Source organism: Electrona antarctica (genome assembly GCF_951216825.1).
Source record: "Electrona antarctica genome assembly, chromosome: 2".
Taxonomy (NCBI): Eukaryota; Metazoa; Chordata; class Actinopteri; order Myctophiformes; family Myctophidae; genus Electrona; species Electrona antarctica.
Window position 1 is genome coordinate 14973726 of NC_136807.1, and position 25390 is coordinate 14999115.

The 25390-nt window shown below is 44.6% G+C and overlaps 1 protein-coding gene across 1 annotated transcript; it reads left to right on the forward strand.

Annotated features, from left to right (window-relative positions):
• Nucleotides 1-2097: 2097 nt before the first annotated feature.
• On the forward strand, nt 2098-25323 carry LOC306916911 (uncharacterized protein). Its single transcript, XM_079495002.1, has 7 exons — nt 2098-4659; nt 6297-6380; nt 9737-9846; nt 10340-10560; nt 18485-18546; nt 19672-19782; nt 23597-25323. The coding sequence occupies exons 1-7, from the start codon at nt 2533-2535 to the stop codon at nt 23786-23788; spliced, it is 2907 nt and encodes a 968-aa protein (XP_079351128.1). The 5' UTR covers nt 2098-2532; the 3' UTR covers nt 23789-25323.
• Nucleotides 25324-25390: the final 67 nt, after the last annotated feature.

Consider the following 25390-nt stretch of genomic DNA (forward strand, 5'->3'; position numbering starts at 1 on the left):
CTCAGAGTTAAATTAACATTAATTATATAAATTGGGGCCTGGGCCATGGCTCAATGGTCCAGGCACCGTGGCTGGTAATCCAGTCTGGCAGTGTGCTGCAGGTTCGACTCCCGATCCCGACGGCCTTTACTGCATGTCTTCCCCCCCATCTCTCTCCCCATTTCCTGTCAGCCTACTGTCTGTCCCTCCATAAAAAATATAAAATAAAGGCGAAAGCCACAAAAAAAAACATAGAATTATATAAAATGGGGGTCCCAGAGATAGAAATGCCATTGTCCATGGTGTAGCGTAATGCATGTCAAACTGGGGGTCCTTGAAATTGAACGGGTTGAGTCCCTGGCATATCTTTTCAAATGGGGGTCCACAGGTGACTTAGCCTGGCTAATAAGCCAGACCGAATCAGCCATTGGCAAAAAAAAATTAATGCCTGCCGGCGGATTACGGTCTGGAGAGGCTCAATTGTACGCCCATTTCCTACACCAGAGAACTGGTGTGGCCAATTGGGACACGGTATGCAATATGGGCGGGCTTTGGTACAGTGACGTTCAATGCTTGAGACCTTTGACTGACAGTAGCTCTGACCAATTGCGTCAAAGAGAAAATGTTTGACCCCGGCCCTGAAGGGAAAAGCCGAAAGGAAAATAAGACGTGTGTGTGAGGTTATGGGGGAACACGTGACACCATTGAAAGTAATAGTTGACCCCCCCCCCCCCCCCCCCCCCCACAGACACACACACACACACACACACACACACACACACACCCTTGAACTCAATGGACAGGGTGGGGTGGTCACTTGTTCTAATTAGAACATCAACCAATGGGCCCCTGTTCCAATGGGCCCCTGTTCCAATGGGCCCCTGTTCAATGGTATCTCAAAACAGCCTATAAAAAAGAAATTGTATCGGCCTAAACTGAGATTGAGATACCGTTCAGTGGAGTTCAATGGACAGGTGGCGCCATCTTGTGGGGTTTTGGCTATTATGGTGTGTTCACATTCCCTTTCAATACATGATCATGTTTATGGTATACTATAGCCATAAGTTCCCAAACTTTTTCATGTCAAGGACCCCCACATTGACACTATAATAGCCAGTGGACCCCCATTTGAAAAGATATGCCAGGGACCCCCATAAGAGAAGATTTTTACGGCTCTAGCAGTGATTCTCAACCATTTTAATTTCAAGGACCCCCTGCAGTTTGACATGAATTAGTCTACGGACCCCCCATTTAATGGCATTTCTATCTCTGGGACCCTGATGAAGGTCTGAACGACCGAAGCGTTGCTCAATAAATCTAACTAAGTGAAGATAGTGTGCGGGATTCTTTTTCTCTATATCTCTGGGACCCCCAATTTATATTGTAAAATCAATGTTAATTTAACTCTGAGAGTGTACAAATGGAACAAAAATGGACCTGGACTCCATTTGTAGGCTCCGAGTTACAGACCCATAAGTGTCCATTTGGTTCCAAACTATCATTTAGCTGGGGACCCCCTGGAACTCCATCAAGGACCCCTGGGGGTCCCCGGACGGCCGGAACCCACTTTGGGAATCACTGCATAAGATAGCCATACCTTTTTCACATAAATCTTATTTCAATGTTTCACCAATGTCCCATTATCTTTTACAAGGGGGGGTTTAAATAATGTTATAATGCATAATTCATTGACTTATGTTGAAAAGTCAATTTCAGAATAAAGGGTTGTAACACACGCACGCACACGCACGCTCCAGCTGGTGTCCCTGTCAGGTGTGTCCAAGGTGCATTGTCCCACGGCTGTGCTGGCTAAAGTTAAAGTTGTGCAACATGTGTTGACTTGTCTTATCATAACTCACTTGGCATGGTGGTCCGGTGCGAGCCACTGGCATATTGGAAAGAGAAACCATGGCAGATAAAATAAAATAATACATTAAAAATCTCCCTCGCGTACGAGGTTGGCTTTTAAAAACACGACACCCCTTTAATGGAAAACATACATATATTATAGGCCTAAATATGAAATGCCATGCCTCACCATTCTCTAGCGGTCAAACTCCCCCACCCAGTGGTCAAGATGTGTCACAACAACAACCATAAAAGTCACAACACTTCGACCACGGCGTTGCAACATTCATTCAGTCTGCTCAGCTGCACTTCATTTATTCAGTTTCCTGAGGTGAAGAACACACTCCTCTACTCAACTGGAAACACTTCTCTTCTACTTCTACGTGTTTCTGCTTTCTGTGTGAAACTGAACACGTTGTCAACACTTTGGATCATTAGATTGTAGAAAAGGGAAGTAAAAGGAACGGCTGACGGCATGTGAATAGAGCAGCAACAACACAAAGTATAGCAGTTCTTCCGGGGAATCCGTTCGAAACGAGGCATGTCTGTTTAACAAACAAACAAACAAGAAACAGTCGAGACAACATCACAAATGAATGGAATTTAAAGCCTAAGTATACGGTCTCTTAATGTTCGCTATTAAACAAACCGACAACAAGGAGGAGGCACTAAACAGTAAGAGAAGTGAAACAGAAAGTGTTCCAGATGAGCAACCAGATAGACAAACGCTTCCTGAACAACGGCACCTCCAGCCTCAGAGACATCTTTCTGGCTTATAGCGAAAAAAACAAGCCCCCCACTCCCAGTGCCACCACCCCAGCACCCAGGACCTTCACCCCAGGACCCAGTGGGCCAGCAGCACCCAGGACCACTACCCCAGGACCCAGTGGGCCAGCGCCCAGGACCACTACCCCAGCACCCAGGACCTTCACCCTAGGACCCAGTGGGCCAGCACCAAGGGCCTTCACCCCAGCACCCAGGGCCTTCACCCAAGCACCTAGGATCTTCACCCCAGGACCCAGTGGGCCAGCACCCAGGACCTTCACCCCAGCACCCAGGACCTTCACCCAAGCACCTAGGACCTTCACCCCAGGACCCAGTGGGCCAGCACCCAGGACCTTCACGCCAAGACCCAGTGGGCCAGCACCCAGGACCTTCACCCCAAGACCCAGTGGGCCAGCACCCAGGACCTTCACCCCAGCACCCAGGACCTTCACCCCAGGACCCAGTGGGCCAGCACCCAGGACCTTCACCCCAGGACCCAGTGGGCCAGCACCCAGGACCTTCACCCCAGGACCCATTGGGCCAGCACCCAGGACCACCACCCCAGGACCTGCAGGACCCAGCGGGCCAGCACTCAGGACCACCACCCCAGGACTCAGTGGGCCACCCACTCCCAGGACTACCGCAACAGCACCAGGACCCAGCGACACCAACAAGCCGCCCACTCCCAGGACCACCACCCCAGGACCTGCAGGACCCAGTAGTGGGCCAACACCCAGTACCACCACCCCAGCACCCAGGACCACCACCCCAGGACCCAGTGGGCCACCCACTCCCAGTACCACCACCCCAGCACCCAGGACCACCACCCCAGGACCAGTACCCAGTGGGCCACCCACTCCCAGTACCACCACCCCAGCACCCAGGACCACCACCCCAGGACCCAGTGGGCCACCCACTCCCAGTACCACCACCCCAGCACCCAGGACCACCACCCCAGGACCCAGCGGGCCTCCCAGTACCACCACCCTAGCACCCAGGACCACCACCCCAGGACCCAGTGGGCCTCCCACTCCCATTACCACCACCCCAGCACCCAGGACCACCACCCCAGGACCTAGTGGGCCTCCCAGTACCACCACCCCAGCACCCAGGACCACCACCCCAGGACCAGTACCCAGTGGGCCACCCACTCCCAGTACGACCACCCCAGCACCCAGTACCACCACCCCAGCACCCAGTACCACCACCCCAGCACCCAGTACCACCACCCCAGGACTAGGACCCAGTGGGCCAGCACCCAGTACCACCACCCCAGGACTAGGACACAGTGGGCCAGCACCCATTACCACCACCCCAGCACCCAGGACCACCACCCCAGCACCCAGGACCACCACCCCAGGACTAGGACCCAGTGGGCCAGCACCCAGTACCACCACCCCAGCACCCAGTACCACCACCCCAGCACCCAGTACCATCACCCCAGGATTAGTACCCAGTGGGCCAGCACCCAGGACCACCACCACAGGACCAGGATCTAGTGGGCCAGCACCCAGTACCACCACCCCAGCACCCAGGACCACCACCCCAGGACCCAGTGGGCCATCCACTCCCAGTACCACTACCCCAGGACTAGGACCCAGTGGGCCACCCACTCCCAGTACCACCACCCCAGGACTCGGACCCAGTGAGCCAGCACCCAGGACCACCACCACAGGACCAGGACCTAGTGGGCCAGCACCCAGTACTACCACCCCAGGACCAGCACCCAGTGGGCCAGTTTATAGGGACACCAACAAGCCCCCCACTCCCAGGACCACCACCCCAGGACCAGCGCACAGTGGGCCAGCTGCAGCACCCAGGAGAGACATCTTTCTGGCTTATAGTGACACCCACAAATCCCCCACTCTCAGGACCACCATCACAGGACCAGCACCCAGGGGGCCAGCTGCAGCACCCTGGAAAGACATCTTTCTGCCTTATAGAGACACCCACAAATCCCCCACTCCCAGGACCACCACAGGAGGACCCAGCAGACCAGCTTGGAGCTCCAGTATGATGGACCAGTCCAGACCCAGGAGCACTGGACCCATGGACCAGCCGAACAAGGTACAACAACCATATACTTTATTATGTTTACATTTAGATTTTGAGGAGAGTACAGTTCAATACAAGGTCTGCTGTAGGTTCTGTCTATAGAAGTGTCTATTTGTACGTCTCTAAATGTTTTGATGATTTGAACATGGTGGACCCTATTGGAAACAAGTGTAATGCTTAATTGGGTCGTCCACTCACAGTTAGTTTGTGCTTGAAATGTACTGTAATTCTGCAAACTGTTAATAAATTCTTCAATCAATCAATCAATCAATCAATGCTAAGAGGATTTATAACCCAAGAAAGCCTGTTGACTTTTTTTCTCCATTGGGGTCCTTCATATACTCAATTCATCGAAACATTTAATGACATACAAAGATACAGTACTATGCAATCATAAACTGTTAGAAACAAGATGAGAGACTCTCTTATCTAGCCTTGGATCAAGACTATCATAGATGTATTGATTTGCATATCTATGAACGAAAGTAAAAGTCATTGATGCAAGGCGAGCTGTGTGCATGTAGCTTTGGATCAAGATGCCTATCATAGACATACAAATATAAATATGATAGTCTTGATTAGGGGTGCACGATTATGAAATTATGACGATTATTTGCAGGGTCATATCTGCCGATACCGATTCTGACCGATTCCGATATTATACAGAGGACCACTCGGCCCAAAGCCTGTTAATAAAGTATTCAATCAATAAATATCATATTTGATTTGGCTTTTGTTCTAGACTAGATGTACTAGAAACTTTTGATTTATATTGAACTCGTTGATGCATTTTTACATTTTTCATTTAAAAAGAATGTTGCTGGTGAAAACCGATTCAATATTCAGAATTATTTTGAGACCATTCCGATACCGATATGGCATTTTTACGGCCGATTCCGATGATGCTACCGATTTATATTGTGCATCCCTAGTCTTGATCCAAGGCTAACTATAACTATATGTATGCATGCATGCATGTATTCATGTATGTATTACTGTGTACAGTAAAACATTGATAGGGCTGTCACGATTACAAATTTAAGTTGACGATTAAATGTCACAAATAATTGTGATTAACGATTTGTTTTTTGCATTGAACATTGGAAGTAAACGTTGCAATTTGTACTCATTTTAGCCTTTTAGGCTTCATAATCACAACTTGCCCAGGGCAGATATCATATGCAAATCATATGAATGATAAGAAATCACTGACGCATTCAATCATTTTTAATATTGTTTTCTTTCCAAAACAATTACAAAATAGCGTAAATAGTCGATCAACAAGCTTACATGTGTTGTAAGCTTGTAGATCTGCTATTTCTGCTGTTTTTGAAAATGTATGGATATTTTTCAACATGGAAACGATTGAGTTGTGAGAAGATAATTGTGATTATCTCAAATAATTGCGATTAGGCAATTATGTAATAATTGTAACAGTCCTATGCATGTATGCATGTGCGGCTCTATCAAAAGAAAACATTGGTGCAGCACTGCGGTATAATAATCACAATCCATGCCACCTGTTAAGTCTTAAGTGAAGCTGCATATTGTGTTTTTAGCAGATCTATGTTTGTAATGCTCGTTATGAATATGAAATGTACTTGAGACTTTTAACTAAACCACGAAACTGCACTGTTTTCACTTCCCAGTTCCCACAGAGCTCTTCTGGTGACAAGAGGCCAAGTGACAACTCTGTGCCATCATCCTCATCATCTTCATCTTCTGCTGTTAAGGTAAAGATTAATGCGCTACCTATACATTCCCTTTTGGGGATTAAACGTACTCCCATCGCTGGTGCTGCACAATTAATCAGAAAACGATGGTGGTCTAGATTCAGACACCAATGCGATCTCATTTCTCAATAGAGGGTATGCGCGTGACATCATCATCAAACCCGGAAGTTATGCAGGAATGCCTACTGAGTGGCAAAAAACTACTTTCTGGCCTTGACAGCCCATACATCCAATCAGAAAAGTCCTATTTGATTGCATTAAACAACGTTAAACAATATTAAACTCCCTTTGCATGTTGCTTTGCCACTCGATTTGCCACTCGATGTGCCATTCACTTTAAGCATGCGCATACCCTCTATTTGAGCAAGAATTGTGCAGCACTAGTTGGCTGTCCAATTCATTTTAGTTGCTCTTTTGTTTATTCCTTCCCGACAGGTGTCCTTCCTAGACTGCAATTCCCATAATGCTTTGGTCCACTGCTCCTCCTTGTGGATAGGGGGAGGGCTGTCTTACTGAGACAACATGTAGTTGTAGCGTGCGTGCATGCGTGCACACGTCTGTGTCCACCAAGGTGTGTCCTATGTAGCCTGGGTAAACCCACTCCCCCTGCTGGACAACATTTCATTCTGCCAGGAGGGTAGGCAGAATGCAAATCTGGCGAGGGGGGAGGGGTTTACCCAGGCTATGTCCTATGTGCATGTTTTAAATAAGACTTAAGTGGGAGCGGCTTATATACAAGGACTGATGCATCTATCTAGTAATTAATTGAGGGGTGACATTTATGAATTGCATTTTTGGAGGGACAGATCAAATTTTGGGGCAGTTAAATTTATATTTTGGGACAGTTCTAGGCCGGGGGTGAAAAAGGTTAGTCTGGACTCTGGAGCCCTGGGGCTAAGGCAGCGGCGAAAATAGCGCCCACAGTCAGCGGGCGGCGTATCTACAATAAGGCGAGGGCAGGCGTCCGCCTGTCCAAATCCATTTTCTGCCTGGCCAAAATCCATACAATGAGAAAAAATCACACCCGTGTGAACTGAGTGGTGTAAGGCCTGTCTGACGTAATGAAATCATGTCTGACGTAATGAAATCACACCCGGGTGAACAGGGTGAACATAGCAACCATGCTCATTTTTTCTGCACAAACAAAGCCAGTTGTAGGAAATCACACCCGGGTGAACAGGGTGAACATAGCAACCATGCTCATTTTTTCTGCACAAAAAAGCCAGTTGTAGGAGTGGTTTACACCACTCAAAAAGAGAGGGCAAAACAAGACCTGAGAACTATTAGTGGACAGCTGATTGGCCGTTGCGGTAGAGCACGACCCTCAATCACCCATTGGAATGTTAATGCATGCCTTTCAGCCTTTGTATCCTACTCGTCTGGCAGGTATATCTCTTTGAAAACCTTTAGTGCTACGATTGTGTGCGGGGGGACGACAATTAACACATCTTGCCTGCCCAAAATGTAATTCTTGCCTGCCAAAATGTAATTCCTGGAAACGCCACTGCCCACAGTATACAGTACATTGGCTATTTGAAAATAGCTGATCTACAAGCTGACAAGGCTGGATAACCTGTCCAGCCAAGCAGGTATCCCCTGCTTCCCAAGTACTGCCATTTCTATTCACTTGACTGCAGACAAAGCAAAAGCAAAGTTCTTTGTTTACCCAGGGTGAATGGACTAAGCTCGACAAACTTGTTTACAGCCAGACCCAGCTCATAGAACATTTCATGGTAGGGGTTCAATGCCTTGCTCAAGGGCACTTCAGCGGTGGTCATTTTAACGTGCCGGTCCGGGGATAGGAACTGGCGACCTTCCGATAACAAGACCGCTCCGCAAACCGTTCGGCCACCGCTGCCTCTTACAACAATGACAACAATGCAAAGCTCAAAGCAAATAATGCAACACAGTCAAAGTAGCTATTAGGGCTAATCCTGAAGTTACATGGTAAAATATGTCATGCCATTAGACATTTAGTTTTAATCACGTGACTGAGCTCACTCTCATGCACACGCCCTGCCCGTGACAAGAGCACGGGACAGCAATGATTTGACACTGGCTGAAGCGGCTGAATTCATGGATCGTTTTTTAGTTTTTGTCGCATCCTATAAAGCCCAAACCACACCGTCGGTGGAGAGAGAGAGTTTTTAAGGTAAACCACACCAATGCAACTCATTGAGTTGCGAAGAGTTGCATTGGTGTGGTTGACCTTAAAGACGGCTTTGTCCCGACCCGACTCTTTGGTGTGGTTTAGGCTTGATGACCAGTAGTGGTTCCCTATCTATAGGGAATCGCTGCCGGTTATTGCTTACTAACTGAGCTAATTCAAGTTTTATCTGTTGGAAGCATCATATGCCCAAAACTGATATTTTTCAGGATTCAAATTAAAAACCGTCAAAAGTAGCAAATCTGCTGCTTTTGATGCTTTTGTGTGATCAAGCAGGGTGTTAATTTACGAAAAAACAGAGTGTGTGTGTGTGTGTGTGTGTGTGTGTGTGTGTGTGTGTGTGTGTGTGTGTGTGTGTGTGTGTGTGTGTGTGTGTGTGTGTGTGTGTGTGTGTGTGTGTGTGTGTGTGTGTGTGTGTGTGTGTGTGTGTGTGTGTGTGTGTGTGTGTGTGTGTGCGCGCAACAAGAATGACTTATTCTGTCGCTCTGACTTGAGTCTGATCTCATGTTTCATGTTTTGTCTGTGTACAGTATTTGCATGAGAGGATCCACATGTAAATACTCACACACACACACACAATGTGACGCTGTTGATCCAAGCTAGAATGTAGGCATTTTTATTGTCACTTCTTGTGAGAAAAGACGGCACTGCGTGTTTCATCTGGTTTTGGATGAGAGCACTAAGGAAAAAACTAAACAAAAATACACAGCCTTACCTGCCTCTGCCTGGTTCTACTTGTTATTTCAGTCAGTGTTTTTGTAATAATGCTGCTACCACTTGTTATTTCAGTCAGTGCGTTTGTAATAATGCTGCTACCACTTGTTATTTCAGTCAGTGTGTTTGTAATAAAGCTGCTACCACTTGTTATTTCAGTCAGTGGGTTTGTAATAATGCTGCTACCACTTGTTATTTCAGTCAGGCCCCTTTTCCACCGGGGTTGAACCTGTTCAGTTTGCCTAATATTGAACCAGTTCAGAGTGTTTCCACTGGAAACTAATTTGTTAGGAACTGGAACCAAAAAATGGCCGCCGGTTCCGTGAAAGCACCACGGTTCCAATAATCTAGAACGGAAGCTGTTCTAGAACCAAAGTTCTTTTGGTGGAAAAAGCTGCCTCAGTGTGTTTGTAATGCTGCTTATTTCAGTCTGTGGGGTTGTAATAATGCTGCTTAACACTTCTTGTTATTTCAGGAAGAGAAGAAAACTCCTTTCAGACGAATCAGAAGTCCGTCCAGACCCAGAGCCTGGCTGTCCAAAGTACCCACCAGTGCCTATAAAATACCAGGATTCTACAGGCCAAGGCATGTAAAGTACTCGCTAGTATAAAATACCAGGGGCGGCAGTGGCTCAGGGGTAGAGTGGCTGGTAGAACATCCGGTTCTGTACGGCTCAGTGGCTCAGGGGTAGAGTGGCTGGTAGAACATCCGGTTCTGTACGGCTCAGTGGTAGAGTGGCTGGTAGAACATCCGGTTCCGGATGGGAACCGTAAGGCTCGATCCCGGGCTCCCCCAGAGTTAGACCGGCACTATTTTATTTGCATGATAGTGTGCGTTCTTGTTTCCCTTTTCATGCAGTGTTAATTTTCATAGACTTTAGCTACTGTAGGGTGGGAGGGTGTTGCAACTGTTGCATGCTGAAAAGGACGGCATCAAGGCCTGCCAAAATATTATTTTGTCGACAAAATCAACTGTAGATTGAGGCGACAAATCTGCCCATGGAATAAATAAAATAAAATAAATAAAACAAAACTTCAGGATGACTAAATGTATTTTTCTTTTTGTTAAATGTTTACAGATACCATGTCCACCACCATGAGACTCCCTTCCGTAAGCCGGGCTTTCATCACTTCGCCTTCAAGCCGCACCACCATTACACCCCCTACTACCGCACACAGCACCCTCCGTCCGCGCTGGACATCAAGCGGGAGAAGGACCGGATCCGGGAGAGGGAGAAGGAGAGAGAGATGAAGAGGGACAGAGTTTCCAAGAGCTCGTCTCCAAATGACTGCCTCACAGGTAATGCCAACGCCCCTCCTCTATACTTCCCTACAAAGCTAAAGTGCAGTAACTACGACGAAAATAATGGGTTTAGAAGTGTTTCAACTGGTCAGCCAAATGAGATATTGGCATATAAGTAATATTACACTAATTGTATATCTGTTCTTGAGGTAATTGTTTTTCCCCCAAAATCATGAAGGCTAATTTGACCTTTGGGATACCCAAATAATGTATCTCATTTGGCGTTGTAGCCCAGTGGTCCTCAACCTGTGGGTTGGAATGACAGTAATTCATGACTTTTAAGACCTTTTTAATACCTGAAATTAAATTAAAAAAGAACATTATTGCATTAAAAGTAATCAACAAACTACCGGTATACAACTGGTCAAACATTGGCCAAATTGCCAAATAATTGTGAGCCCAATAGCCGATCTACAAGCTCACAACACAAAATACAATACCTACAATTCCAAGTACTTGTCAGGGTGGGGTTCACGCGTTCCACACCACCGCAGGGCCTACCGGCATCATTCCAAGTAGGCCAGTGCCCAACGGGGACCGCTATAGTCTATCTATCTATAAATGCACCAAGTCTCTGTATGTCTGTCTGTGTGTAATCGACATAACTCGAGAACCGTTCGCCCCACCGACTTCAAGTTTAACTTCGACACACGCGTTCCACACCACCACAGTGTCGATTCGGTCGGACCCACGGTTGTCCAGAACCGCCCCAAAAAGGCCTCTGCCCGGGCTCTGGACAGGGCCCCTGCCCATGGTCCATATATGGAGCTGGCCTGTTCTGACATTCTGACATCTGCATAGACTCCATATTTGGGCAGGCCTGACAAATAACTCCATATATGGGCATATGGACACAGACATAATATCTGGGTGGGGCATGCATTTCCAACTTGCATCGTTCCAAGTAGGCAAGTGCCCAACGGGCGTCGCTGTAGTACCCGTCAACAAACAATGAAGGGATATTTACTTGCAACCCTTAACTCATTCCATGCCACAGGACGCCTTTGGACGCCTCCCCTTTATAGATCATATCAAATTTAATTGAATATCTAAAACAAAATTTCCACTTGAGCCGTACAGAACACATTTGTCACATTTGAGAATTCAAATTATATTTTTTTTTGCAAAGGAGCCGTGGCCAAGACGTTAGCAGCAGCAAAAAAGTTGCACGTAAAATCAACGTTTAAAACAAGCAACATAAAATCTCTTGAAACAGCATAAAACAATCCAGATTAGTGCTGTTCAATTCAGTAGCAGGACATGTGCACACAGCCACACACTCCACACAGCTGATCAAAGCTATTCTGTTTGGAAAGTCCTCCATGTTGATAACAGAGTTCACTTTGAGGTAGCTACCGTAGCTTAATCTCACATGTCTTTAAAATAACAAAATGACAGTTTCAATCGGTTAATTTAACTCTGTGTGTACAGATGGAACCAAATGGACCCTTACAGGTCCATTTGGTTCCATCTGTACACTCTCGGCGTCCGAACTTTGGTTCTAGAACTGGTTCTGTTCTAGATTCCGTCCCAGGTTCGATTCCAGGTCGGACCAGCAATGTGTTAAATATGAAGTGGCCAAAGTGTCCATTTAACGAGGGGAATTCTATCGACAATGGCAGATTGTCAGAATGGCAGATTTCTTTAAAAAATAATGAATGATGCTTTTTCGCTTGCTTTTGCCATTGTTTATATCACATCTGCATCTCAACCTGTTGAATGACACACCCACTTTTGTTCCCAGTTTAAGGCAAAAAAAGTATTTTTTTTTGTTCCAGTTCCAAACCAACTTTTAGGATTCTGAACCACATTAATTTTGAGTTGAAACACTCTGAACTGGTTCGAAATTAGGCGGGGGATAAAAAAGAAGGGAACTGGTTCAACTTCGGTGGAAAGCGGGCCTCTGAGATAAAGACTCGTAAGGGTTCAATGTGGCACCTAACTGTCAATTTAGCTAGGGATACCATGGAACCCTCTAAAGAAACCCTGGGGGGTCCCCGGGTCCCACGTTAAACAGCCAGTGACCTAAATATGCAACCAGTACAAACTGCTATATTTGGGCATTTATAATATATGTGGCCAGTGGGTGGCAGTATAGACCCACACTAGCACAGCCTGAGGCATGGAAGCCCTTGTGTGACTTACAAAGATTTGGAATACTGATTTGATTTGTCATTGTAAGGCAAGGCAACTTTAATTGTAAAACGTTGTGTTTTCAACACGGCACAATTCAAAGAGTTTTACACAAATTATTTAAGCATTTAGACATCAATATGGCAAAAAATTATAGGCATATAGAAAAAATAAGAGTAAATTTACAGTGCAGAAGAATAATAAATAAATAAAAGGTAGCCTTTTTCAATAAAAGGTACTTTGCTGAAGGCAAAGTGTTTCTTTTTCTGCAGCTTTGATTGTTTTAGCAGATCTGCAGTTTTCTGGGAGTTTGTTCCAGATAGGTGGAGCATAAAATCTCCACGTTTTAGTTCAGATTCTGTGGACAGAAATGAGCTGAGAGGTCTGGATAGTTCATGATGAACTATGAATCTAGATTAGTTTATCGTCTCTGTCGGGTGGAAACCTCAAATGTCCAAATCTGGCATTCAAATAAAAAAGTAGCAGATCTAAAAGCTCAGAGGGTGTCACTTCGTGTCACTGTTCGAGCTTGTAGATCTGCTACTTTTGATGCTTTTGTGTGACGCTGTGGTATGATCGAGTAGTGCATTAATTTGCAAAAATTACAAAAAGTTAAAATATGGAGTTAAGAGGTTTCTGCCCGACGATGATGCAATTGGGATAAACAAGCAGGTCAATATTAAGAAATAAACCCAGACGAGGTCCTGACTTCATCACGGCAATACATGATTGAATTGACTCAAAAGTAACAACAAAACGAAGGACGTCATTGCTTAAGGTAATACAAGTATTCCATTTATTTATGCCGGGTGCGTCCAGTGCAATGTGTCGCCTCGGGAAAACAACAACGGTAAAAATAGAATCAATATTTGGTCACTGCACTGTCCATTTCTCACTTCAAATGTTTTCAAAAACATTCTTGAGAGCAACGTTTAGCTGTAAATGACATAGCGTGTTTGTTTACACGGCTCATGTTGGATACGGACGGACACACAATCGAGCAGCGCAGCCAGGTGCTCGGAGGCTTTGATTAGATAGCTTTAGTCTGTTATTGAGCTCATTGAGTTCATTGTTCAGAATTCAGTGAATCAGTGATTGACCAATCAGAATCAGGCATTCAACCAAGCCGTGTAATAATCAAAAATCACACCTGTGTGAAGTGAGGGGCGCTCTTATCATCGAAGTGTGGCTGTCGCGGTTGACAATTGCGCCTCTTCCTCAGCTCCCTTGACCTGTGGGGTCCCCCAGGGTTCCATACTTGGTCCAATCCTTTTCTCCCTTATATGCTCCCCCTTGGCTCTCTCATCAATAGTTTGCTAGTTGGGGGGGCGTGAAAAATCCTGCTTGGGGCGCCAGAGTGCTCAGGACCGGCCCTGCTACTATGTTTGTTTTAACCTGATTGTTTTTATATTATAAAATTATATTTATTTTTTATGTTCACTGTACAGCACTTTGTAACTTTGTTTCAAAAGGTGCTTTATAAATAAAATGTACTTACTTTGAAATTCTCCATTCATTGTCAATGGGAATTTAATGTGTGTTCCACGGGCCGACGGCATGGAACAAACTCCCACTGTACCTTCGACAGGCAGCCTCTGTAGACATTTTTAAAGCACATCTCAAGACCCACTTCTACACTCTTGCTTTTAATTGATCTTTACAATTTTTGTTATTCATGTCCTCACTGTATTGCATTACTGCTATTATTTTCAATGTGCATGCCTTGCTTTTCTTTTCTTATTTTTATTATTATTATTATTATAATAATTATTATTATTAAGACGAAGTTTGTGGACGGTAACCAAAAGCTGGATGTAGGAGCCCCTCAAAAAACATAATTGTGATTATCTGAAATAATTAGGATCAGACGAGCCGCCCCGGGACATCATCAACAGATGCTGCTCTTATTGTCAAGGGGGCTATTAATGGCATCACAGCCATATGAACATGATAATGGGATCACACACAGCCAGATTAAAACCAGCACATAACGAGCGTAACGAGTTTGTCAACAACAACACATGATTATGTAGTCCAAGACTTTAATGAGGCTTTAGTTTCAGCAGTTTTTTTTAAAGACTTATTTTTGGGCTTTTATGCCTTTTTATTGATAGGACAGATATGTGTGTGTGTGTGTGTGTGTGTGTGTGTGTGTGTGTGTGTGTGTGTGTGTGTGTGTGTGTGTGTGTGTGTGTGTGTGTGTGTGTGTGTGTGTGTGTGTGTGTGTGTGTGTGTGTGTGTGTGTGTGTGTGTGTGTGTGTGTGTGTGTGTGTGTGTGTGTGTGTGTGTGTGTGTGTGTGTGTGTGTGTGTGTGTGTGTGTGTGTGTGGCTTTTATGCCTTTTTATTGATAGGTGTGTGTGTGTGTGGGGGGGGCTTTTATGCCTTTTTATTGATAGGACAGATAGTTTGACAGCATTGAGCCTGTGTGTGTGTGTGCTTTTATGCCTTTTTATTGATAGGACAGATAGTTTGGTGTGTGTGTGTGTGTGTGTGTGTGTGTGAGAAACAGGTTTCTCTGTGTGCCTGAGAGATGGTGCGATGATGGTGACTCATCGAGAGAGAGAGATTGGGAGAGAGAGAGAGCGCGGTATATAATGAGCCATAACAACGGTATCGCCTCACATAGCAGCACTGCAGTCAGACGTTGCGAGGCAGATTTCTCAAATCACACCCAACAGATCCCGCTTAAAGAAACATTAATTTTAGCCCCCAGCCAGCCAGCCATCGCACACACAATACAAGCTCCTCTGACTCTTAGACAGGAGATTGAGCAGAGACAGCTAGTGTAAAACATGCTCTTAAAAATGCAACCGTATCGCCGCACAGCTCCGCTCTGCTCTGCTCTGGGGGGAGGGAGGGGACTATTATGGAAAATATTAATATCCAGTTCAGGCTGACAATTTATTTAAGAAGATTTAAGCATAGAAACGGCACTTACGGTTCACATAATTGTGATTAACGATCTTACAATCTTCGTAAATTAACGCCCTACATGATGCTACAGCGTCCGCACAAAAGCATCACAAGTAGCACATCTCTAAGCTCCAGCTTGTAGATCTGCTACTTTTTTTAAAAAATCTTGATCTTTTGCTTAACCCATTCAGGACGGGTCAGGAACTGATTTTGGTGTTTTAAGCATCATGTTCTACTTTAGCTATTGAAAAATAGCAGATCTAAAAGCTCATAGCGCAGCACAGAGTGTTGTGCTACGAGCTTGTACATCTGCTATCCTGAAAATGTGGCGCACATCTTTGAATATATATTCTTTCACAGCGAACATTTTTAACTCAAATATTTGCTTCTGCAGGGAGGTCCCTGGAACTACATATTTTCAGAAGGGGGTCCACGGCCAAATGCAGATAATTCTGAGGGGTCCTTGACATTAAATAGTTTGAGAACCACTGAAAACCGTCATGATTTAGAAGACATTTTGTAGAATCGGCCTCGGGTCTAAATGGGTTAAGTACAGAGAGTTTCAGTGGTGCTACCGGACATGCAGTTCGGTAAAGGCTAATTGATCCCCAGTGCATGACGGAGGACATTTTGTATTTTAACGAGTATGGTTCCCATCCCTTGTCACAGGACTTTATTTTTGGTGTGTGTGTGTGTGTGTGTGTGTGTGTGTGTGTGTGTGTGTGTGTGTGTGTGTGTGTGTGTGTGTGTGTGTGTGTGTGTGTGTGTGTGTGTGTGTGTGTGTGTGTGTGTGTGTGTGTGTGTGTGTGTGTGTGTGTGTGTGTGTGTGTGTGTGTGTGTGTGTGTGTGTGTGTGTGTGTGTGTGTGTGTGTGTGTGTGTGTGTGTGTGTTACTTTGTGTGTGTGTGTGTTGCAACACATTGGTGGAAGAATGGGTTGTGTTCATTGGTGGAAAAAGAACTCAAAATGTTTTACTTAAGTAAAAGTATCAATACTGCAAAAAAGTCAAAGTCGTACGATTAGTCACACACGTTACCGCAGTGAAATTTGTTCTCCGCATTTGACCCATCTCGGAGCGGTGAGCCGCAGCGTGCGCCGCTCTCGGGAATCATTAGTTGATTTGACCCCCAATCCAACCCATTGATGCCGAGTGCCAAGCAGGGAGGCATTGGGTCCCATTTTTACAGTCTTTGGTATGACCTGGCCGGGAATCGAACCCCCGACCTCCCAGTTTCAGGGCGGACACTCTAACCACAAGACCACTGTCTGGTCTGAATGTCCCATTTCAAGCTTGTAGATTGGCTATTTTCAAATGACCGACATAGGGCTGAGGTGTTTAATGTGTGTCTACGAAGTAACTAGTAACTAAAGTTTTCAAATAAATGTAGTGGAGTAAAATTACAATATTTGCCTCTCAAATGTAGTGGAGTAGAAGTAAAAGTACAGTACTTGAGTAAATGTACTTGGTTACTTCCCACCACTAGTTGTATTGCAGCAGTGCTGTTGTACTGGGATGTGTTGCATCAGTGTTATGTTGCCTCCTGTTGACTAAAGATTGACTAAAGTTCTCAGTCGCCATAAAACCCCAATGATCTTGGATATGTCATAAAACCAAAGGTTAATCCATTTAGGACTGAGATCAGATTCTACAAAATGTCTTCTAAATCATGGCAGTTTTCTGTGTCAGTGGTTCTCAAAGTTTTTCATGTCAAGGACCTGAAAAACTACTTTATGTAATTGGCCGACCACCCCCATCTGAAAATATGTCGTTCCAGGGACCCCCCCCCCCCCCCCCCCCAGAAGCAAAGACTTAAAATGTTTGCTCTGAAAGAATATATTCAAAGATTTGCGCACATTTTCATTTTCATTTTCAAACATTATAACATAAATGCTTAAAACACCTAAAGGGGTTCCCGTCCTGAATACACTGACACCACGGCGCGTAAACAGCGCCTCAAACTGTGACTCCGCCCACAACCGGGGGAAGTTGTGATTTGCGCTCAATCACTGCAATGCAATTTGCGGCATTTTCAAAACAATATTGAGCAGAGTAGCGATTATCAAACGTATTTGCAATGCCATACGTTGAAAGATCTGTTGCCCGTGGACAAGGCACGCTACCTCCGCAAGTTAGATAGCATCGGCATAGATGTTTGTCCGTATGTGATTAAGGATTGGACCAAGTTGCATTGGCAGCCATAGAAAATTCTTACCCCAGGCTAAAACCGGCTGTGACGTTTTTGGGCGTTCCTGTCTAGCGTGGTGTCAGTGTATAGGTTAAAGACTCAACCTGTGATTTCTCCAACTGGTTGGCTGTATCATGTTAGAACAGCAGGAACAATAATAACGTAAACATCGTAATTCTACACATTGTGATGAATTGTTTAGAATCGGTGGTTCCCAAACTTTTCAGGCCGAGACTCACGAGAGATTATAGATGCTTGCCACAAGCAGGACACAAACTAGTGAAAATAGCAGATCTACAAGCACACAACGCGTCGCTTTGCCCAGCATTGCAAGCTTGTAGATTGGCTATTTGTTATGTAATTTCTTAGATTTGTTTCTTTGTTTTAAAATGTCTAAAATAATTTTATTTAATTTGTATTAAAAAAACAAAACAAACTTTTGAAATAATATTTCCTTAAATGTAGGAAAATATAATAAACGTTTTACTTGAGTCATGACTCACAAATGGGTCCTGATCGACCCACTGTTTTTGGGTAACTGGGGGTTTAGATAACAGAGCTGGTGTGTGTGGAGGAATCCTTTTCTTGCTGTTTCACAAATTACAGTTTAGCACTTGGCCTGACAGAATGTCATCATTTAGCTTTGTTCCCTGTGTTGACATGGTGTGAATTATCTCTGTGTCTTCCAGCTCCCCTCACCCCTCTGTTCCCCAGGTCTACTAACAGCAGAGAGAAAGACAAACCGTTCAACGTGAGTAATACAACATCCTCTTGCTGTATACTGTACTGTAATTAATCTCCTGCAGGCACCAGGGTGTCCGAGTTAAAGTCTCCAGTCGCTGTGACTGATTTCTGTCTGATTCCAGAGAACAATGAACTCTGGGGCAGATTCTGAGGTCTTTACCTGTCCCCCACTCAGAATATAATATTGTAGATCACTTATTTGAGCTAGTTTTGGTTGACCTCTTGCTAGTTTTGGTTGGCCTCTTGTACGACGGAAGTAAGTAAGCCTTGCTGAGCCATGAGGCCCAGAGTCTTATCTCCTGTTTCTGTAGCGTGAGGCAGCTTGATGTACAAGTACAGCCCCTGGACATGATGCTAGTATGTCACGGGGATCCAATCCGTGATGCTGAGTGCCAGGCAGGGATAGCCTGGGTAAACCCACTCCCCCTGCTGGGGAGGGGTTTACCCAGGCTAAGGCAGGGAGGCATTGGGTCCCATTTCCATTGTCTTTGGTAATGAGTAATGACCTGGCCAGGGAATCGAGCCCCGACCTCCCAGTCTCTGGGTGGACACTAACCCAGTGACCCCTTTTCATATCAAGTTCCATTATTTATTCTGCATTTGAGCCATGGACCACCATTTCATGAGATTTAGCCTCTCAGACCCAAAACGAAAGAATATTTTTATATCGTTGGGTAATATTTTGTCCACAATTTAACTCTTGAGAGTGTAAAATGAAACAAATGGACCTTTGCGGGTCCATTTGGTTTCATACTCTCCATCATTAACGGAGGACCACCTGGAACCCCCTCAAGGACCACTGGTTGAAAACCACTGCTCTAACCACAAGGCCACTGCAGCTGGTATGACAAAGTAGATAAAACATGGAAATATGGAGGTGCAAGGTTTCTGCCCTACACAGACCATATAGATCTGCTACTTTAGCTACCGTTTAATTTGAATCGTGAAAAGCAACAGTTTTGGACATTGTTGTTGTAGCACACAATCTGGTGGTCGAGAATATGCCACCTCGACGCTTCACTGCTCCTGCTTTGTATGTCTGAGCATGTGACAAAATGAATAACCTCTTCCAAGTCCTGAATGTGATTTATTTATTTCTGTCCTCCTCCTCTTTGTCCGCCACGCTTCTCAGGAGAGCGAGAGAGCCCAGAGTGGAGGCAGAGAGAGGGAGCTCCCGTCCACGCTGAGTCGGATAACGGCACGCAACCGAGCCATCCAAAAGAAGAGGAGAGAGATAGAGGAGGTGATGGCGGCAACGCACGTGCGCAGGCGCACACACACACACACACACACACACCCACACACACACACACACACACACACACAAAAGACAGACGCTTGCCCACCAGGACAGGAGTGGATAAATATGTTTAAAGAAAGTGGAGAGAAAGATGTAAGAGGATTTATTGTAAAGGTGCTGTAAGTAATAGGTTTTTTGATAAAACAACGTTTTTTTTTGTTAAAAAGTTCAACTCAATTTTCTGATAGTAATCACTATGCACGAGGATGCTTACGCACACCAAAGTCCTTGTAGCGGTGCCGGCCCATGGGAAAATCAACTGAAGAGGGAATCTTAAAAAAAACAAGAAAGTGGCCGCACACGCTGATAGCCAAAGTGTCAATATTTTATTTAGGACGCAGTAATCACTAACAGACTAGAGCGCTGATTATTATCAGTGTTTGTTCAGTAATGGTGGTCTCTCTTCAGCTTCTAGAAAATAATTTTTTAGGTCGGTCACCAATTTCTGCCAATCGTGAAAGGGTCCCCATTCATCAGCTTTGATGATTTAATTATATTTTTAATAGTGTTCCGTGACCTTATTGTGTCTGCTCATTTCCAACTTCACTTGTTAATCCTATATCTTGTACCCACCTGAAAATGTGTTTTCTGTTTACTAAAGAGCTGGACAGACAGGGAGACAGACCCCTGTTACTGAACAAACACTTTCAGAGTCAGACACTTTTTATTACTTTCAGAATAAAGTGTTATTGATTCATATTGAATTTTTTTTTTTACCCATTTACTACTGCAAATGTCTTCTAAAACAGTTTTCTGAAAATCGTATGTTTTATGTCAGTGGTGCTCAAACTTTTTTCATGTCAAGGACCCCTAGCATCCCTATTCCGGGCATGTTCTAAGAAAATGGCAGTTTGGTGCGTCCTCCAGACTCGCCGACAGACATTCGTGTTTTTTTTCCGGTTCTGGAGACCAGCCAGTCGGACCGAATTCCCACTCGGCAGACGGCACGTCACCCGGGTCATCCGCAGCACGCTAAGTTTGAAGTCAATCAGTCAGACGGTGTCCCAAGTTACCCCAGCACGCGTGCACAGACACACACACACATGCAGTTTTCGTGAATTTATAGAGAGAAGATGACAGAACGCATCGTGAGCTTGTAGACATGCTTTTTTTTGCCTAAAGTATAAATCACACACATCGGTGTAACAGGAGGAGGAGGGGATGTTGAAGACAGCTTGTAGACTAGAGAGATGAGACGGAGAGCTGTGTGGTGCTGTCTCAACACATTAATCTGTCGCTGTCTCGTGGAAACCTTGTATGTCCAAAACATTCTCTTTTTATAATTTTTTAAACATTTTAAAATAGTGAAAATAGACGATCTGCAAGGTTGCGATTTGACATGTTGTGACCGTGTAGATCGGCTATTTATACTGCTCATGTGCAACAAACACTCTTGTATGATGAAGTAAGCCATCAGTTAATGAAAAAACTAAAGAAAACAGTGAAAATGTGGAGATATGAGGTTTCTGCCTGACGACAAACTGTGTAAACAACTGGTCGCCCGAGGCGCTTCAATTTACTGTGCGCCCGACACAGAAGCATTTCATCATGCGGACATGATTGATACGGGAGGTTTTAATAGTTAATTAATTGGAGGAGTAAGTGGTGATTTATTCATTTCAAGTTAAATGTGAAAACGTGGCCGTTTGAGGACAGCCTCATCTTCATGCAGTGTTGTCAATCTAAATGAACACTGCCAAAGTTGCTAGTAACTAAAGGTGTCAAATACATGTAGTAAAGTAAAAAGTACATTTGATTCTAAGCTACAGCGGAGTAAAAATAAATTATATATATGAAATTGAGCTGGAGAGACAGCGGAGTAAAAAAAAAAAGAAATTTAGCTAGAGAGGAACTCTAAAATATAGTTATTTAACACTTATTTTAACAAAGAATATCACTTACCCTACAGTGGTGGAGTAAATGTAATCAGTTACTTTCCACACGTGCTTCGGGGCTCGTCTCCAACGTGACACCAGGCCTTGATTCTCTCCGCTAGAGACACCCAGAAGGCCTTCTGTGCTTTTCATATCGCCATGGTTACGAGAGAAGGTAGAGAGAGGATTAGTGGGGGGGAAAAAAGTCTGGCAACAGGTACAGTAGCTGATGCAGACATAACACACGCATCAGCGCGTGCACACACACACACACACATATTGGACATTTAGGACAGTGATTGTATTTGAATGTCATTCGTACACTTTTAACCATAACCCTAAAGCCAAAAATAGCAGATCTACAAGCTCAAAACGCTGAGGTGCGTCGTGAGCCTGTTGATACAGCAATCAAGGATAAATGAAACCCTAAACGATAAACCTAACCTCTATAATCCAATCCACTTTATTTATAGCACATTTAACCCATTTTAGAGCTGAGGACCCATCCGTGTCACAGCTTTTAACCACTTTTAACCGTAATTTTAAACTTGTTTAAGTTGTTGAAAAATTGCAAATATACAAGCTCATAGTGCGGCACTTGGTTGTAGGTCTGCTATTTTTGAAAAATCGTGAAAATGTGGCGCGCATCTTTGAATATATATTCTTTCACAGCAAACATTAACTCATATCTTTGCTTCTGGGGGGTCCCTGAAACAACATATTATCAGGATAATATGTTGTTAGTCAGGATTTAAACACAGGCAAGGGTATGGGAACCTCTTAATATGAGGTGGAAGATCCTTCCACAGTGTGGGAGCGCTAGTACCACGGAAAATCTCCTTATGTCTTCATCTTTGTTGGTGAGACCTTAAGAATGATTAATCCCTAGTATCTCCAATGTTGAAGTGTCCTTGAGCAAGACACTGAAACCCTATAAATATATCTGCTCATGACGTAAAGCACTTTGGAGAGAAGCACTATTGTTAGTGACAAACTAGGTGTAGGGTGTTCACTGTTCAGGTGGGGTGGTCGTCACCACAGAGTGTCGGTAAGAACATACAGGGAACAGTCTTTGGCCTTTAGCCCGATTTATTGAAGATTTGGGTGGGGGTAGAAATGTGGTCTATAAGGGAATAAGCACAGATATAGCAAATCAGTGCTTTACACAAATCAATACCTTAATAAACAAATTAAAGAACACATACTGAAGGACGACAGTTCTGTATATTACTGCATGAGAACGTTCCTTTCTGTCAGTCTCTTCCTGTATAAAGTCTCATGTGAAGTCGCGGGATCCCGTGGGATTTGGTGATCTTGTGTGATTTGGGCGATTTCACTGGGTACTATTAGGATGCTGACAAAAGTTCATAGGCTCTATTTTACAACTATAGAAGTCTATTCCATTTACCATTTACAAATGACAGTTTTCAAAGGTGCAGCTCTCAAATCCAGTAAAAAGGATATCACAAATGACAGTTTTCAAAGGTACAGCTCTCAAATCCAGTAAAAAGGATATCACAATGTTGTTGTTTTTTTTTGGCATAAACCCCCTGTTGAAGACCCCTGCCCTATACGACAGTGGCTTTCAACCCTTTTCATATCAAGGCCCATTATTTATTTGGCATTTGAGCCACAGACCACCATTAGATTTAGCCTCAGACCCAAAACTTATATATTAAGTCAAACTAATTAATATTTTGTTGTCATTGGATACAATTTCAAATGTCCATTTGGTTACCAACTCTCCATCATTTGGCTGGGGACCACCTGGAACCCCCTCAAGGACCACTGGTGGTCCCCCAGACCACTGGTTGAAGACCGCTGCCCTATAGGCCATTGCACTCAATTCATCGGTGCGTTGTTTTTGTTCCCACTGGACACAGGTGTACCGGCAGGACACGGACACGTTTGCGGTGGTGGTGAGGATGCTGATCGCCAAAGACCCGTTACTGGAGCCCAGTCTGCAGGGGGCGCTGCAGGACAACCTGCGGGACATCGGACAGCGCTGTGTGGAGGCCATGCAGGTGTTCATAGACGAGTACGACGACAAGCACCCCAAGGACCCGTCTCTGTAGTGTGTGTGTGTGTGTGTGCACACACACACACACACACGCACTCACACATTCCTGGGGGATGTGGGGGTTTGTCTCTTCGGAGTTGCACAATTGTAATACATGTTGAACAAAGTCATATAACTGACCAATTTTTTTTATTTTTTTCTTCAGATTTTTTTTATTTTTTTTAATAAGAAAGATCTACAAGCTCACAAATGCCATGATACAATGCTTTGTGAGCTTGTAGATCTGAGATTATTATAATATATATATATATATATGTTTTTAATTTATTTTCTTCATACCGGTATGCTATAAGAAGTATGTATATAGGGATTAAGTGGTGGAAAACCACGTTGTGTCTCAGGTTGTGTCAGATGAAGTGGTGTCTCCAGAGAAAATGGAACTTCTTGGGAACCAATGATTGATAAGTGAATGACCGACGCGCCTTGGTAATTCATTTTCAACGAGAGGTGGGCGATTATTTCTGGACGCGCGGTCCAGAAGTTGAGGCGCGGTCCCGTGGAATTGTCCCGCCTGCACTCGTTTTTGTGCACGACCCTCGGGGGGGGGGGGGGCTGGGGGGTGCGATGAGGCCTTGGATTGTGGTCAGCTTTTTTTCTTTTACGCTATGCGGCCCGTGCCTGCGTCACTCGCTCCCTGTCTGAAGCGGTCTTTAAGCATTGGGCCGTGTGTCACATACAGTACCAACTACAGCCCAACTGCCAGCTCACCGCCGCACGCTGCCAAAATAACATAAAGCGGCTATTTTCCGTGTGATACATGATACACAGCATAAGTAGGCTATATGGGCCCGTGTCCACTCCACAGACCAGATAGGAAATACATTTAATTAAATTATCCCACAAGATAAGTGGATTTCAACCCTTTTTTCATGTCAAGGTTTATTATTTATTCAGCATTTGAGCTATCGATTACCTACTCTATCATCTACCACCTGGTACCCCCTCAAGGACCACTGGTGGTCCCCGGACCACTGGTTGAGAACCAGTGTGCCAACCTTGCCAATCTTGTTTAGCACGATTACTTAAGAGTAATATGCACCACATACCACTTAAAATGCTGTGTAGAAGCAGGCTACTGTACTTCCCGACGTTCCCGGACCTTACTCAAATAAAACCTGGAACTGGTACACTACTGTATTAATTTAGGAAAAATAAACCCATAAAAATATGGAGACAAATTTAGGAATGCGTGGCACGAAACAATCTTTACTTTTTGGGGAAAAAACAGCCAAATCAAAGGAGTAGTTCGTGCAAAAATGACTTATTTTGCAAGAGAAATGCAAGTGAAAAATCTGATCACCCTATAAGAGAAATTCCCCTGTGAAATGGGCACTTTGACCGGTCACATTCGACACATTGCTGGCCGTGGGGCAACTGGGGACTCCTGCTCCCCAGACAGACTCTAAACCATTCAGCTCTGGTTAGAGATTAATTTGGTTCTGCTTAAGGTTGGTGGAAATACCAGCCGGTCCGTGGCCGGTTCCGTGAAACAGGGTTCCCCCGGTCATGAAATTCCTGGAAATATATATATTTTTAAAAAAAAGATTCTATATTATATGCCTTATTTTTGCTACACTGCCTGTCTTTGGCCATTGCA